Below are 15,312 nucleotides of genomic sequence, written 5' to 3'. Positions count from 1 at the left end.
AGATCTAATTAGTCTGGAGTAAAGAGATCAGGAATTGTAACCAAACGTGTTACAATCCCACTGAGGAAGGGGATAGGAAAAGACCCCAAAACGTGTTTGGTTTCTAAGACCCGCACATCAGCTGATGAATACGTCTTGATCCCCACATCTTGGACTTGGATCTTCATTCTGTTAAATCCTCGATTTTCCAGGCATACAGCGAACATTTTGACCTAAACCTACAGTGTCATGATAAATGCTACATTCTATCTACACATTTGCCATACCTGAAAGAGTCGGGAAGACCACTGGAGAACATCTACATTGGGGGCTGTCAAACTGCCTGAACTGCTCCAGCTGAATCACCGCAATCATGTACCGCCGGCTCTGACACCATCAGCAACGTGGGACACCACCGTGAGCTTTAGTCAGAAGGCAATCGTAAGTGTAATCATTGTATTCCATACAGGGGACATATGTTGAATATGCTTAAATAATCAAATGGAATTTATTGAACTCTGTCTGGACATCCATTCGAATAAATACTGAGCACTTTATCGACAAATATTTATCGACTTTTCAAAATATCGATTTTTATAACATCGAATCCCAATCGATTATATTCATCCTTAAGGGATCCACACGCCACTTTGAGTCTCTCATAGCACCCTTCATTATGCATTTTATAAATCTTATGTAATCGCATTGCACGTTTAGATATTTATGATGCTGTTCTTATTCTGAATTGTTCTTAGTTATATTACTACCCACTGTTCTTATTATTTGTTATATATTATTGTTTTAGTATTTTATTGTTGAATCTGCATTAGGTGTAATAAATATTGTCACCATTATTTATCTTGTCTGTATCTCTGTGTGGTCCAAGTGTGAGTGCTCAGCCTCTCTACAATTTCTATATTCCTTTTTTGACTGGGTGAGTCATAAGGCTTGGTAGCACCAATCCATAGCCATAAACGGAGTGAGCCACCATATCTTTCATCTACATGTTCAAGAAACCAATTCGAAATGATTTGAGCTTTGTGACATGGTGCATTATCCTGCTAGAGGTAGCCATCAGAGGATGGATACATGTTCTCATTCTGTTTACGCCAAATGCGGACTCTGCCATTTGAATGTCTCAACAGAAATCGAGACTCATCAGACCAGGCAACATTTTCCCAGTCTTCAACAGTCCAATTTTGCTGAGCTCGTGCAAATTGTAGCCTCTTTTTCCTATTTGTAGTGGAGATGAGTGGTACCCAATGGGGTCTTCTGCTGTTGTAGCCCATCCGCCTCAAGGCTGTTGTAGCCCATCTGCTTTGCTGCATACCTCGGTTGTAACGAGTGGTTATTTCAGTCAACATTGCTCTTCTATCAGTTTGAATCAGTCGGCCCATTCTCCTCTGACCTCTAGCATCCAAAAGGCATTTTTGCCCACAGGACTGCCGCATACTGGATGTTTTTCCCTTTTCACACCATTCTTTGTAAACCCTAGAAATGGTTGTGCGTGAAAATCCCAGTAACTGAGCAGATTGTGAAATACTCAGACCGGCCCGTCTGGCACCAACAACCATGCCACACTCAAAATTGCTTAAATCACCTTTCTTTCCCATTCTGACATTCAGTTTGGAGTTCAGGAGATTGTCTTGACCAGGACCACACCCCTAAATGCATTGAAGCAACTGCCATGTGGTTGGTTGACTAGATAATTGCATTAATGAGAAATAGAACAGGTGTTCCTAATAATTCTTTAGGTGAGTGTATGCTGTTGGAAGTGCTGGGAATATGTAAAAAACACTTACAAAGAAACTTGAAGTTTTTTTTTATTTGTTAAAAAAAGACTGGCTGTTCATGCACAGAAGAAAATGATGTTAATGTAGGCACTAGTGATGGACGAACATCGGCCGGGACAGTTCGCGAATGTGATCAAATGTTCGCAAACTGAAAGTTCGCAGCGGGCCCCATTCACTTTAATGGCAGGCGAACCTGAAAAACCTTCAGCTCATATTTGCAGCCACCAAATACTTAGTAGAAGTGCACATATAGTACCACAACATGGACAGTGACATACTAGAGGAGGATCAATGAAAAAAATTCCAACAAAAAATATGTATCTCATTAAGGGGACATTTTTATGCATCTTAAAGGGAAATTCTCTGAAATGTGCCCTGTCGGAGCCTAGAATTTTTTTTATTTTAGGCCACGGGAGTACGGGCCTTAAAAATTCGGCATTCACCTGACATAAAATAAATTCTGATTATGTGGCTCGAGGTACATTATGAGGTCAATGGATACAAATTTTACTGTAGGCCACTGGACTACAGGCCCCAAACATTAGGCATTCACCGGACAGAAAAGATCAAGTGATTATGTTGCCGGAGGTATATTACACGGTCAATAGATATCAATTTTACTGCAGGCCAGTACAAATACAGGTCAAATACATATGTTTAAAAGAACTAAAAATATAAAATTGGATTAAAAACATGGCTAAACAAATCCCCCCTCTTGAAAAAAAACCTAATGATAATAGTTGAAATTCGATAACAAGTGATCGTCACTGGTGTTGAATTCCTCCGAGGCCCCAACAATTGGGGGTAGATTACACGGTCATTGGATATCAATTTTACAGCAGGCCAGTGGACTATAGGCCCCAAAAATTATGCATTCAGCGTACAGAAAAAAACAAGTAAGTATGTGGCTGGAGGTAGATTACATGGTCATTGGATATAAATTTTACAGCAGGCCAGTGGACTACAGGCCCCAAAAATGATGCATTCAGCGTACAGAAAAGAACAAGTAAGTATGTGGCTGGAGGTAGATTACACGGTAATTGGATATAAATTTTACAGCAGGCCAGTGGACTACAGGCCCCAAAAATTATGCATTCAGAGTACAGAAAAGGACAAGTGATTATGTGGCTGGAGGTCTATTAGACGGTCAAGGGATATAAATTTTACTGAAGGGCAGTAGAAATACAGGTCAAATATATATGTTTAAAAGAAGTAAAAATATAAAATTGGATTAAAAACATGGCTAACGAAATCCCCCCTCTTGAAAAAAACCCTAATGATAATAGTTGAAATACGTGGTCGTCTCAGTTGTTGAATTCCTCCGAGGCCCAAAATATTAGGCATTCACAAGAACAGAAAAGGCCTTTTATGCCGCTGTATTTACCTCAGAAAGGGACCATTATTTGTTCTGGGTGGTGGTGGATATTTGTGGGCTGTCAAAATGAAATTTAATTAAATGTGGTCGTCACATGTGTTGAATTCCTCCGATATCCATGCCTCCACACTGTTGGAGCTAGGCGAGTGTGCTTATCGGTCACGATCCCCCCTGCAGCGCTGAACGTCTTTTCGGACAGGACACTGGATGAGGGGCAAGCCAAGAGTTCCATTGCAAATTGTGCCAGCTCTGGCCACAGGTCAAGTCTGCACACCCAGTAGTCCAGGGGTTCCTCGCTTCTCAGAGCGTCCACATCGGCTGTTAAACCGTTGAACCCAATGTAGAGGGGCACCTGTCGGTCTAGGCGTTCCCTGAGGATGGATCCGGAGGGCGGCTGTCAATGGGTTGGCTGCAAGAATGATCTCATATTCGAAGAGACCAACACATCTTCAAACCGCCCTCTTCTTGCATGCGCTGTTGGATTGGTACCCACAACTGTTTCTCTGTGAGTGGAAGTTCCAGCGCCCACAAAAGCAGAATGCAGCATTTCTCCAAGCAAAGCCAGGAAGTGCTGCATTCTGACAGCCCTCTGTGATGCTGGTAACATGTCCGCCATTTTGTGTTTGTACCGGTGGGTCTAAGTACATTGCCACCCAGTACTGGTCCTTGCCCTTTATGCTTTTTATACAGGGGTCCCTCTTCAAACACTGGAGCATGAAGGCCCCCATTTACACTAAACTGGAAGTGGTGGTGTGGCCTGGCTCCCGCTCATCATCCAGGATAATGTCGTCCTTGGTCTCCTCCCCCCAGCCATGGAAAACACCAGGGATCCCAGAAAAGTTAAAATCATGCTTTTCTTGCTCCTCCTCCGCCCCGGCACCATCCTCCTCTGACTCCTCTTTAGACTCCTGTTGACTTGTCTCAGATGGAGTAGCCCCCCTTTGAGATCATTCAGCATTGCGACTTACTCATCTTCCTGTTACTGCTCCTCGACGCCTTGATCAATGACACGATGGAATGCACGCTTCAGAAAGAAGGCGTAAGGTACAATGTCACTAATGGCGCCCTGGCTGCGACTGACCAGTTTGGTGATCTCATCAAATGGCCGCAGAAGTCTGCATGCGTCGCGTATGAGCAGCCACTGGCGGGGTGAAAAAACAAGCTCCCCAGAACCTGTCCTGCCGCAAAGTTCGTAGTCGTTAACTGCACGTTTCTGCTGGAGCAGCCTATCAAGCATATACAAGGTGGAGTTCCAGCGCGTCAGACAGTCACAAATCAGATGTCTGACGGGCAGGTGGTATCGCCGCTGAATGTCAGCAAGGGGAGCCATAGCCGTGTAAGATCTTCTAAAATGGCCAGAAATTTTCCTGGCCTGCCGCAAGACATCCTGGACCCCGGGGTATTTGGCAACAAATCGCTGCACGACTAAGTTCAGGACGTGTGCCATGCACAGCACGTGTGTCATTTTGCCCTGTTTCAGTGCGCTCAGCAGATTGGCACCATTGTCGCACACCACTTTACCAAGTGTCAAATTGAGCGGGGTTAGCCACTGAACGGCCTGTGACAGCAAAGCTGAAAGGAGTGCAGGAACGGTGTGGCTCTTGGCTTCCAGGCACAACAGCCGCAGCACAGCATGGCAACGTCTCACCTGGCACGTCAAATAGGTTCTTGGGACCTTGGGGGGCGCAGCGGAAGAGGCGATAGCAGTGGAAAAGGAGGAGTCAGCCAAGGAGGAGACAAAGGATGGAGTTGGAGGAGGAGAAGAAGAAGAGGCAGGCCTGCATGCAATCCGTGGCGGTAACACCAAATCCACACGGGTGCCACGAGTTGCATGCATGACGGCCGTCAGAAGGTTCACCCAGTGGGCAGTAAAAGTTATGTACCTTCCCTGCCTGTGTTTGCTAGACCACGTGTCTGTGGTCAGATATATCTTGGCACCGACACTGTGTGCCAGAGATACATTCACTTGCCGCTGAACGTGGACATATAGCTCAGGGATGCCCTTGTGGGAGAAATATTTCCTTCCGGGGACCTTCCATTGCGGTGTGCCAAAGGCCACAAATTTTCTAAAGGCCTCCGAGTTCACAAGTTTATATGGCAGTAGTTGGCGGGCTAGCAGTTCCGACAAGCCAGCGGTCAGCCGTTGGGCAAGAGGGTTTTCCGGCTTCATCAACTTTTTACGCTCGAACATTTGAGCCACTGATGCCTGCCTTTTGCCAGATGAACACGACAAAGGCACGGTGGAAGGTGGAGTGGAGGACAAATGGGAGGAGAGAGGAGAAAGAGAAGAGGCAGGACGTGAAGCACCGGGAGTGTGGCTTTGTGGGTTCTGATGGTGTTGTTCCTACTGGGCTCGGTGATGGGAGGACAGGTGCCTTCTTAAGGCAGTCGTCCCTAGGTTAATGTTAGGCTTATCGCGACTTTTGTGTTGACAGCACAGGCTGCAGATGGCAACACCCTTGTCAGCAGCGGACACATAAAAAAAAAGCTGACACTGCTAGGCCATGTGTCGGCGTCCTGGGAGGGCCAGATGTGACCGTGCATGGTGAATGGTTTGTTCCAGATACATTTACAGTCTGCTTTTTGCTTCCTGTGCACTGTAAGTTCTGCCAGCTTCTCCTCCCTATCTGCTGCTCCGTCTCTCCCTCTGAACTCCCCTCCTCTTCCTCTCTTATGGGCACCCACATGACTTCCATCGACACATCATCATCGTCACCTTCACCACCACTGACATTAGAGATCTCGGAGTAGACAACCTTGGGCTGATCTGGGTAATGTTGTTAGAATGCTGGGTGGCAACCGTTGATACCTTCTCTTCCTGATCCGATGCCAAGAATGGCTGCGCATCAGTAAGGTCTTGGAATGGATGAGAAAAAAATTAATGTAACTCGAGTGGAGGGGATATGCTGGTGGTGGTGGTGTCTTTGGGGGAGCACACAGCAGAGAGTGAACAGGGTGCAGATAGAGAGGATGAGGAGAGTGCAGAAGCGGAAGGCTGAGTGAGCCACTCAACCAACTCTGGTGCGTCCTTTGACGTAATCGCACGCACCTTCTGCAACGTCCCACTTAGGCTCCGGCCTGGTGCACCTGCCCGACCCCTACCACACCTGCGGAATGGCCTGCCTCTACTTCTGCCTGTCATTTTCAAAATGACCCTGTGACAAATGTCCCTATAGAAGAGCAGTATTTGTGGAAGAAGGTATATCACACCGCTGCCTCACTCAGTTATTTGGGGGGCAACAGGTAGATCACACCAGTATATAACACCCCTACCACAATCACTTTTTTTTTTGGGAGGAGGAATTGGTATATCACACCAGTAGAAATTATTTGTTCCAATAGTGTTTGTCACTCTGTATAGCTGCTGTAACGCAGCAGAACCGCAAACAAATGCTGCACTACCCAAATGCACTATATAGAAAGTATATTATTGGTATATAACACCCCTGCCTCAATCACTTTTTTGGGGGGGGCAACTGGTATATCACACCAGTTGAAATTATTTGTTCCAAGAGTGTTTGCCCCTCCTTATAGCTGCAGTATTGTAGCAGAAACGCACACAACTGCTGCACAATACAAATGCACTATGTTAGAAAGTATTATATAAGTATATCCCACCCCTTAGTAAGTCACACCTATCGATAGCACACCTATAACAGTCCTTAAAAGGACGTTTGTGGCCCTATTAGCTAGCGTTTGGTGTCCCTAACTGTCTGTCCCTGCTCCACACAGCAACCTCTCCATACACTTGCAAAAGACTGAATATAAATTGGCGGCCATATCGGTTTTATTTATAAGGTATGGGGGGTGTCCATGTGCTGACATGTCTCAATTGGCTGTCCTGTCCCACCTGATAGATGTGTCATGGGTAAAAGTTCTTCACAATGTCAAAGAATATGGCGCCGGCGGACATCGCCATATGTTCGCCTGTTCGGCAAACCGCGAATGAGCAAAGTTCGCCGCGAAACGACCGCCGGGCAAACCGCAAGGCCATCTCTAGTAGGCACTGCCAGCAGCTGCCCTCCCCTCACAATAAAAAACACACACACACACAGAACAATGCTCCTTTGCTCTCCCTCTCCCTCCATCACTGAGTTTTCTACCAATTAATTCAATCTACCTAACTAAAGATATCCCTAAACTATTCCTTCATCACCCTAAGAGTGCTGGCTTGTGTCTGTAATTGGTGTCTACTAGTGTTGGGCGAGCATGTTCGGCCGAACACTTTTTTACTCGAATCTCCTTCCCGCACATTTGTTGGCTACCGGCATTACAGTGATTGGCTGGCCAGAACGCGTCATCCAGTGCTATATAGCACGCGATGACACGTGGTTCGGCTCAGTCTTAGGGAGAGCTGCAGCAGAAGGGACAGATGGTGTAGGGACAGGACATGGTTTGTTTTTTAAGAAGGGTTTACTGGTGAAAGGTGTTAGAGACCCAAAAGTCCTTTTAAGAACTATTGTTTTATCTGGCTGCCATATATATTATTTGCGCAACCTGCGCTAAATTGCATGCAATTGTTTGGCCGCTGGTGACAGCGACATTACCTGCGCTACATCTCCAGTATAATGTTAGCGCATCAGAAATATCAGTGATATTCAGTCAAATTTTTTCGCTGGTGGTGGCAGCAACATTACCTGCGCTACATCTCCTGTATAAATTTTGCCCATTCTAATTTTTGCTGCTGATGGCAGCGACATTACCTGTGCTACATCTCCTGTATAACATTTGCCCATCCTAAATATCAATGACATTCAGTCTAATTTATGTGCTCATACACTTACAAAACCTGCACTACTGTATGTGTGACATACTTGCAAGCATATATACCATTTAATATGCTGAAGGCGAGCATTAAGGGACGGGGAAGTCGCCGTGCTGCTGATGGTGCACGCAGAGGCCGTGGCCCTGTGCGTGGTGAAACTGTGCCTGCTGCCAAAGCACAAGAAACACACTCATCCACGATACCTAGCTTCATGTCCCAGTTTGCAGGGCGGCGCAGGAAACAACTATCGACGTCACACTAGTGCGACCAGGTGGTTGGTTGGATTGCAGCAGATAATGCTTCCAGTCGGTTAAGCACCACCCTGTCTTCCACAAAGTCCAGTTTCAGTAGCCAAGCTCTTGAGCATCCAAAGTCAGAAGAAGATGACGGTGGGGAATGGCAATTAGTGTTTCACGAGGTGGATAATGATGATGAGACACAGTTGCCAATAAGTCAACAGCATTTAGTGTCTCAAGAGGTTCATGATGAGAATGAGACACAGTTGTCAATAAGTGAGGTTGTTGTTAGGTCAACAAGTCAGGAGGATGACCAGAGTGAGGAAGTGGAAGAGGAGGTGGTGGACTATGAAATCACTGACCCAACCTGGGAATGTGGCAAGCCGAACGAGGACAGCAGTACAGAGGGGGAGGGATCCGCAGCACCGCAACAGGTTGGAAGAGGCAGTGGGGTGGCAAAAGGGAGAAGGTGGGCCACACCAAACAGCCCGTAACTGTTCCCCAGAGCTCCCCCTTGCGGCAACCTCCCTTGCCAAGTCTGGTGCTTTTTTGAGGAAAGAAAACAATTGTCATTTGCAACCTGTGCCGTACCAAAATAAGCAGGGGCGTGAACACTAGCAACCTCACCACCAGCATGATCCACCACATGGTATCAAAGCACCCTAATAGGTGGGCCGAACGCCTGGGTTCATTATCAGTGTCTGCGGGTCACACGACTGCCTCCTCTTCCCGTGTGTTTCGTGCTGGCCAATCCCATGTCCAAGACGCAGGCCCGGATGCCTCCCACCCTGCACCTGGACCTTCACAAGCACCATCAGCTAGCACATCCACTTCTGTGTCCCAGCACAGCGTACAGATGTCCATCGCCAGGCCTTTGAATGAAAGCACAAGTACCCAGCCACCCACCCACAGGCCATATCACTAAACATAGGACAACTGCTTCTGGCCTGGGATGCTACTTTTCCCTGATTGCACACTGGGTGAACGTTGTGGAGGCCGGGAGCGAGTCGTACCCTGGGATGGCACAGGTGCTACCGACACCAAGGATTGCGGGCCCTACATCCGTCAGGATTTCTGCCACCACCTACATTATTGGCTCTACCCCCCTTCTCCTCCTCCACCTCCTCCACTTCCACCTCTGAATTATCATCTTGTAGCACCAGTCAGCCATCAGTCAGTAGCTGGAAGCAATGTAGCACTGCAGTGGGGAAGCGGCAACAGGCCGTGATGAAACTAATTTGCTTAGGTGACAAACAGCACACCGCAGCAGAGCTGTGGCAGGGTATGAGGGACCAGACTGAGATGTGGCTCTCGCCTCTCAACCTAGAACCAGGCATGGTTGTGTCTGATAATGGCTGTAACTTGGTGGCGGCTTTGGAGCTCGCAAGCTCACACACATACCATGCCTAGCCCACGTGTTCAACTTAGTGGTACTGCAGTTTCTTAAAACCTTCCCCATTTTGCCTGAACTACTGGTGAAGGTGCGCCACGTGTTTGCCATTTCTGAAAGTCATCTACAGCTGCCGCCGGTCTGGCAACGCTGCAGCAGCGCTTGCAATTGCCAGCTCACGGACTGTTGTGCGACGTGAGCAAGTGCTGAGTGCTGGAACTCCACGTTCCATATGTTGGCCAGGCTTTGTGAGCAGCAGAGGGCAGTAGTGGAATACCAGCTGCAACATGGTCATCACCTTTCCAGTCAGCTTCCTCTCTTCACAAGCGACCAGTGGGCATGGATGTCTGACCTCTGTGAGGTTTTACGCAACTTTGAGGAATCAACACAGATGGTGAGCGGTGATGCCGCTATTATCAGCGTAAACATCCCACTTCTGTGTCTACTGAAACGCTCGCTGCTCACAATGAAGGCGGACACTTTGCATGTGGAAGAGGTGGAAATGGGGGAACACAGTACACAGTGTGATAGCCAGACCACCATCAGTTCGTCTTCTCAGCGCGATATGGATGGTGAGGAGGAGGAGGAGCAGGAGACGTTTGCCTCTGCTACAGAGGGTAGTACCCATAGCAGGTTTATTCCATCTGTTCAGCGTGGATGGACCGAAGCGGATGAGGAGATTGAGAGTCATCCTCCTGATGAGGACAGCAAAGTCTTGTCTGTTGTGACTCTGGCACACATGGCTGACTTTATGTTAAGCTGCCTTTCCCGTGACTCTCGCGTTATACGCATTTTGGCCAACACCGATTAATGGTTGTTCACCCTTCTCGACCCGCGCTACAAAGAGAACTTCTAATCTCTCATTCCTGTGGTGGAGAGGACTAGCAAAATAGTGCAATACCAGAAGGTCCTTGTGGAAAAATTGCTCCAAACATTTCCAGCTGACAACACTGGCTGCAAAGTATGTAGTTCCTTGGGCAACTGAGGAGGGGAGACGAGGGGAACACACAGCAGTTCCAACAGAGGCAAAGCAACACTCTACAAGGCCTGGGACAGTTTCATGACACCCCGCCAGCAACTTCACCTTGATGAGGTTGCCTAGTGTCACAAGGAGAGAAAAGTTTTGGAAGATGGTGAAGAAGTACGTAGCAAACTGTGTCAGCATCCTCAATGATCCCTCTGTGCCTTACAACTATTGGGTGTCCAAGCTGGATACGTGGCACGAACTGGCGCTCTACGCCTTGGAGGTGCTGGCCTGCCCTGCCGCCTGCATTTTGTCAGAGCGGGTATTTAGTGCTGCTGGGGGCATAATAACTGATAAGCGCTTCCGATTGTCAACTAAAAATGCTGACAAGTTGACTCTTATCAATATTAACAAGGCCTGGATTGCCCCTGACTTCTCTACTCCACCACAGGAAAGTGGCTGAACATAAAGGCACTTTGAATGTGGCTTTTATGGTGTATTAAATTCACTGTATTCCCATGCACCCCTTCCACCACAAAAAAGGGTATATGGTTCAATCTTCCTTTTCTCGTCCTCTTCCATCATATCAACATTCTTATTTGGCTGCACTCGCTACTAATGTTTTAGAGGGTCAGCTTAGCAGCAGACCCTCACCCTTAATGTTTTAGAGGGTCAGCTCAGCAGCAGCCCCTAACCCCTAATGTTTTAGATGGTCAGATCAGCATTAATTCCCCCCCCCCCTAATGTTTTAGATGGTCAGCTCAGCAGCAGACCCTCACTCCTAATGTTTTAGAAGGTCAGATCAGCAGCAGCCCCTCACCCCTAATTTTTTAGATGGTCAGCTCAGCAGCAGACCCTTACCCCTAATTTTTTTGATAGTCAGATCAGCAGCAGGCCCTCTCCCCTAATATTTTAGATGGTCAGATCAGCATCAGACCCTCACCCCTAATGTTTTAGATGGTCAGATCAGCAGCAGACCCTGACCCCTATTTTTTTAGATGGTCAGATCAGCAGCAGGCCCTTGCCCCTAATGTTTTTGAGGGTCACCAGCATGCCATCAATCATAATTTTTCAAGGGTGTGTATGATTCCCTCCTTTATGTAATAAAGAGTGTATTGGAGTGCCGGTTCCTTGTAATTTTTGGCAGCCCTTTCACTTAGTGCATAGGCTTTATGAATGTAGGAGTCCCACTACCTGAACAATTGTACCACAATGTGAATGAGTGCCTCTTCCTTGTAATTTTTGGCAGCACTTGCACTTTATATACAAGTAAATATATAGGAAAGAATGTTTCCTAGCAATTTTTAAACTCTAACTCTAGATGATTTTATCTTCAGTTTGGTACGTATTATTGTCGGTCTGTAAAAGTGGCGTACTACTCGGACAACATCGTTCCCAGCAGCGACCTGGGAGTCCAAGATGCATCCAGACATCCTCCCCATGCTGTTTCCGAACCATTTCAGTGGTGTTTCCATCAATTTCTGACCTATTCCTATGAACCAGACACCCTCCCCTCTTCAGAGCAAGGGGTGCCTGGTTTAATGCTCGGATTCTTTCATTGATTTCCATTGTGCCGGGCATCCCAAAGTGTTCTACTCGGGCACCCGAGCACATTGGTGCTCGATCAACACTTGTGTCTACCAGCCATATGGCACAAATGTGCTCTCATATCACTGGCTAAGCTTATGACTGCATCTATGCTTATGAGCTAGAGCCTAATGGACCAGTCAATATCCTGCCTCCTGATTGGCTGACAGGCTATAAGTCAATCTTTATGGCTTTGGGCAAGACTCCCTTCCTTCCAGGGTCTTGGTATCCTCAGTCTTCATCCTCACTGCTCTGTTTCCCCTTACATTTTAACAGTAAATTGGCAATTTGTCTGAAGCAAAGCGTAAAAATTTTGGATTTGTTTGGTAGAAATTTATAATGAATATGATTAGTTTAGAATCAATTTACATATTTCTAGTTGAGAGTAAAATGATGTGTTTGAAAATGTATGCAACTTTTCTATATATTACACTTCTAAATCTAATTGTACAATAAGTTATAAAGGCAATCTTCTCGAAAGTTACTGCAATTTCTTACCTTTATCTAAAAGATACAGTGCTTTATGTTTATTAACGTTCTCTATCATATCTTACTACAGATTATAGTGTAGTATACAACCTAATAAGGCTACCATTTGAATGTTTAGTGATATGATGATATATCACACTATTTTGTGATAATTTGAGTTTCATCATGCTAATAGTTCCTTACCCCACAGTCATTGGCTCCATCTCCACACATACCGACAAAGTAGCTAAAATAGAAATTGAGGTGAATTAGATATTTACATAGTGTGGTATACACACATATATACTGTACATACCTGCACATTAAACAGGCATTTGTTTTATTACAAGAAGAAATATGTAGGCCCTGATTTATCATATTAGTTTTGTCTATATTTTGGAGTAAATTGCAACTTTTGTCTCTTTTGCTTGTATGACAAATATAGCAATAGTTTGCAACAGGACAATGTTATTCTTTGTACCTGAGAAGTCAATTTCAGAGGTACAGCTGTCTTGTGGACATTCCTATGGAATATGTTGGTTTTTGGCCTCATTTATCATTTGGGGCATTTGGAAAAGTTCCAAAATGATCTCAACTGTCCTCCACTCCCAACCTGCCATAGCTGTGGCAGGCGAAAATAAGGCAATGTATGAAAGCTTTTCTACGCTACATTTAGCAAGCACCAAGTCACTTTCATAATTTGAACACATGTCATTAGTAATTCATTCATTGACTCATTACCTTTGTACAAATAGACAAATGTGAAAACAAACCAGTTTGTCCCCTTTTGATAAATCAAGTCCTTAGGCTTTTCCAAATTCACAACTCACTCTAATTTTTGAAGCTCTTCAATAAGACTTGATTTTTGCTTTGGAGTCATTCTTGCAAATATTGTTCCATTTAATAGGACCTTTGAAATAAAAATTAACTATATTAAATGTAAAGTATATAATATAAAAATATACTTATATAATTAATACGTTTTATAATTATTATTAGGGTTACATGACAATTTGTCAATACTTTATGTTGTGTTATAGAGATGAGCAAGTTTCTTGAAATTAGTTTCTGTTCTGATTTGGCAAATTAATAAAAAAAAAACTGAATTCAGGTATAAATCAATATTAGGCCTCTTGCACACGAGCGTATTTTCTTTCCGTGTACTTTCCATTTTTAGCGGACCGCATGCGGAACCATTCAATGGGTCCGCAAAAAAAACCTAAGTTACTCCATGTGCATTCCGTTTCCGTATGTCCGTATTTCCGTTTCGCAAAAAAATAGAACATGTCCTATTATTGTCCGCATTACGGACAAGGATAGTACTGTTCTGTTAGGGGCCAGCGTTCCGCAAAATACGAAATGCACACGGATCTCATCCGTATTTTTTGGGCATCCATTATTTGCGGACTGCAAAATAAATACGGTCATGTGCAAGAGGCCTTATTTAAATTGAAAGTACTTTTATTAAAGGTCAAGAGAGAAAAGCACACAAAATACTCCTCTGGGGAAAAGACATGCAATTCAGCATTCCTTCCTAAAGGAAAAGCAAGCTGAGTGTCTCACACCAGCAAATGTATTCTTAGCTTTTTAAACAGACCTTCAAGAAAAAGATATGCAAATTAGATTTCTGACAAAAGAAAAAGAGAGCCAGCAGATAATTTGCATATATATTTTTTTAGAAACACTGAGAAGTATTGCAATACAAAGGAATAAACACAGCCAACACTATTGAATGCGGTACGGTGCAGGTAACTCGCTCTCAGCAACCGTGCAAAAAATCGAGTGGTGCTCATCCAAAATGAAGAACCAATAATGTCATCAAGGGTAGAAGAAAAAAGAGAATGCGCCACTCACCGAATCTTCAACAAGTCCTGGCTTTATTCGGGTAAAAACATAGCGGGTGCAGGTCACAATTCACAGAAGAAAAAACAGCCGTTTTGCGCAACAATCGCGCTTTATCAAGCCTCCTGTGACGTGAAAGGGGATATACCTGTCTCCTCCCTTCACGTCACTGCTAAACAGGTGCATCAATCAATTCTTCGGATCACCTTTGTGTATAAATTAAAACATTTAAATCATACAGAGACAGCAAGGTCATTTTTATCGTTGAAGCCTAAACCTCTCATCGTATTAGTTTTAATAATCCATTGGGCTTATCATTGCAATAAAATACGCTTTCTGTCGCCACCCCTAACTGGTAGGTTAACTCTCTCAATCTCAGTATCTAGATTAGATACTGCGCCCCCTATTGTTAGGCGTCCCATCGTCCTCCGACTCCTCTTTAGACTCCTGTTGACTTGTCTCAGATGGAGTAACCCCCCTTTGAGATCACTCAGCATTGCGACTTACTCATCTTCCTGTTACTGCTCCTCGACGCCTTGATCAATGACACGATGGAATGCACGTCAACTGTCATATCAAAGGTAATTATTTTCATTTATTTGTTTAAAGTGAGTTTGTGTACCTATTGATCCATCCATAGATTTGAAAATGGATAGGTCAAAGAACTAGTTATTTGAGCAATGCATTGTGAACTGAAGACACCAAAGATTCTTATTTACTTGGTCAAAAAATAAATAGGTCTTATGTGAGGTCCCTGTCTGCATAAAGAAAAGGTCATCGATAAATCTTCTGTATAAATAACCATAATGCCTAAAAAGAGGGGACTGTGCAATATACAGGGACTTGAAATGCCCCATAAAAACCTTGCCTTGTGAAACAATCTGATTTGAACATTCTAACCACTGTGCTAACC

The 15,312-nt window shown here is 44.9% G+C and overlaps 1 protein-coding gene across 2 annotated transcripts in view; it reads right to left on the bottom strand.

Annotated features, from left to right (window-relative positions):
• Nucleotides 1-15,312, bottom strand: part of LOC120997972 (probable cation-transporting ATPase 13A4) — a 458,422-nt gene that overhangs the window by 122,451 nt on the left and 320,659 nt on the right. For both annotated transcript variants that reach the window (XM_040428359.1, XM_040428360.1), the window contains exons 21-22: nt 13,388-13,467; nt 12,762-12,804 (exon numbers count right to left, since the gene is read on the bottom strand). In XM_040428359.1, the coding sequence (XP_040284293.1) occupies nt 12,762-12,804; nt 13,388-13,467 (123 nt within the window). The remainder of the gene's footprint in view (nt 1-12,761; nt 12,805-13,387; nt 13,468-15,312) is intronic.

This window comes from Bufo bufo, chromosome 4 (genome assembly GCF_905171765.1).
Source record: "Bufo bufo chromosome 4, aBufBuf1.1, whole genome shotgun sequence".
NCBI lineage: Eukaryota > Metazoa > Chordata > Amphibia > Anura > Bufonidae > Bufo > Bufo bufo.
Note: the sequence above shows the minus strand (reverse complement) of the source record. Positions and strands in the feature narration are given on the sequence as shown.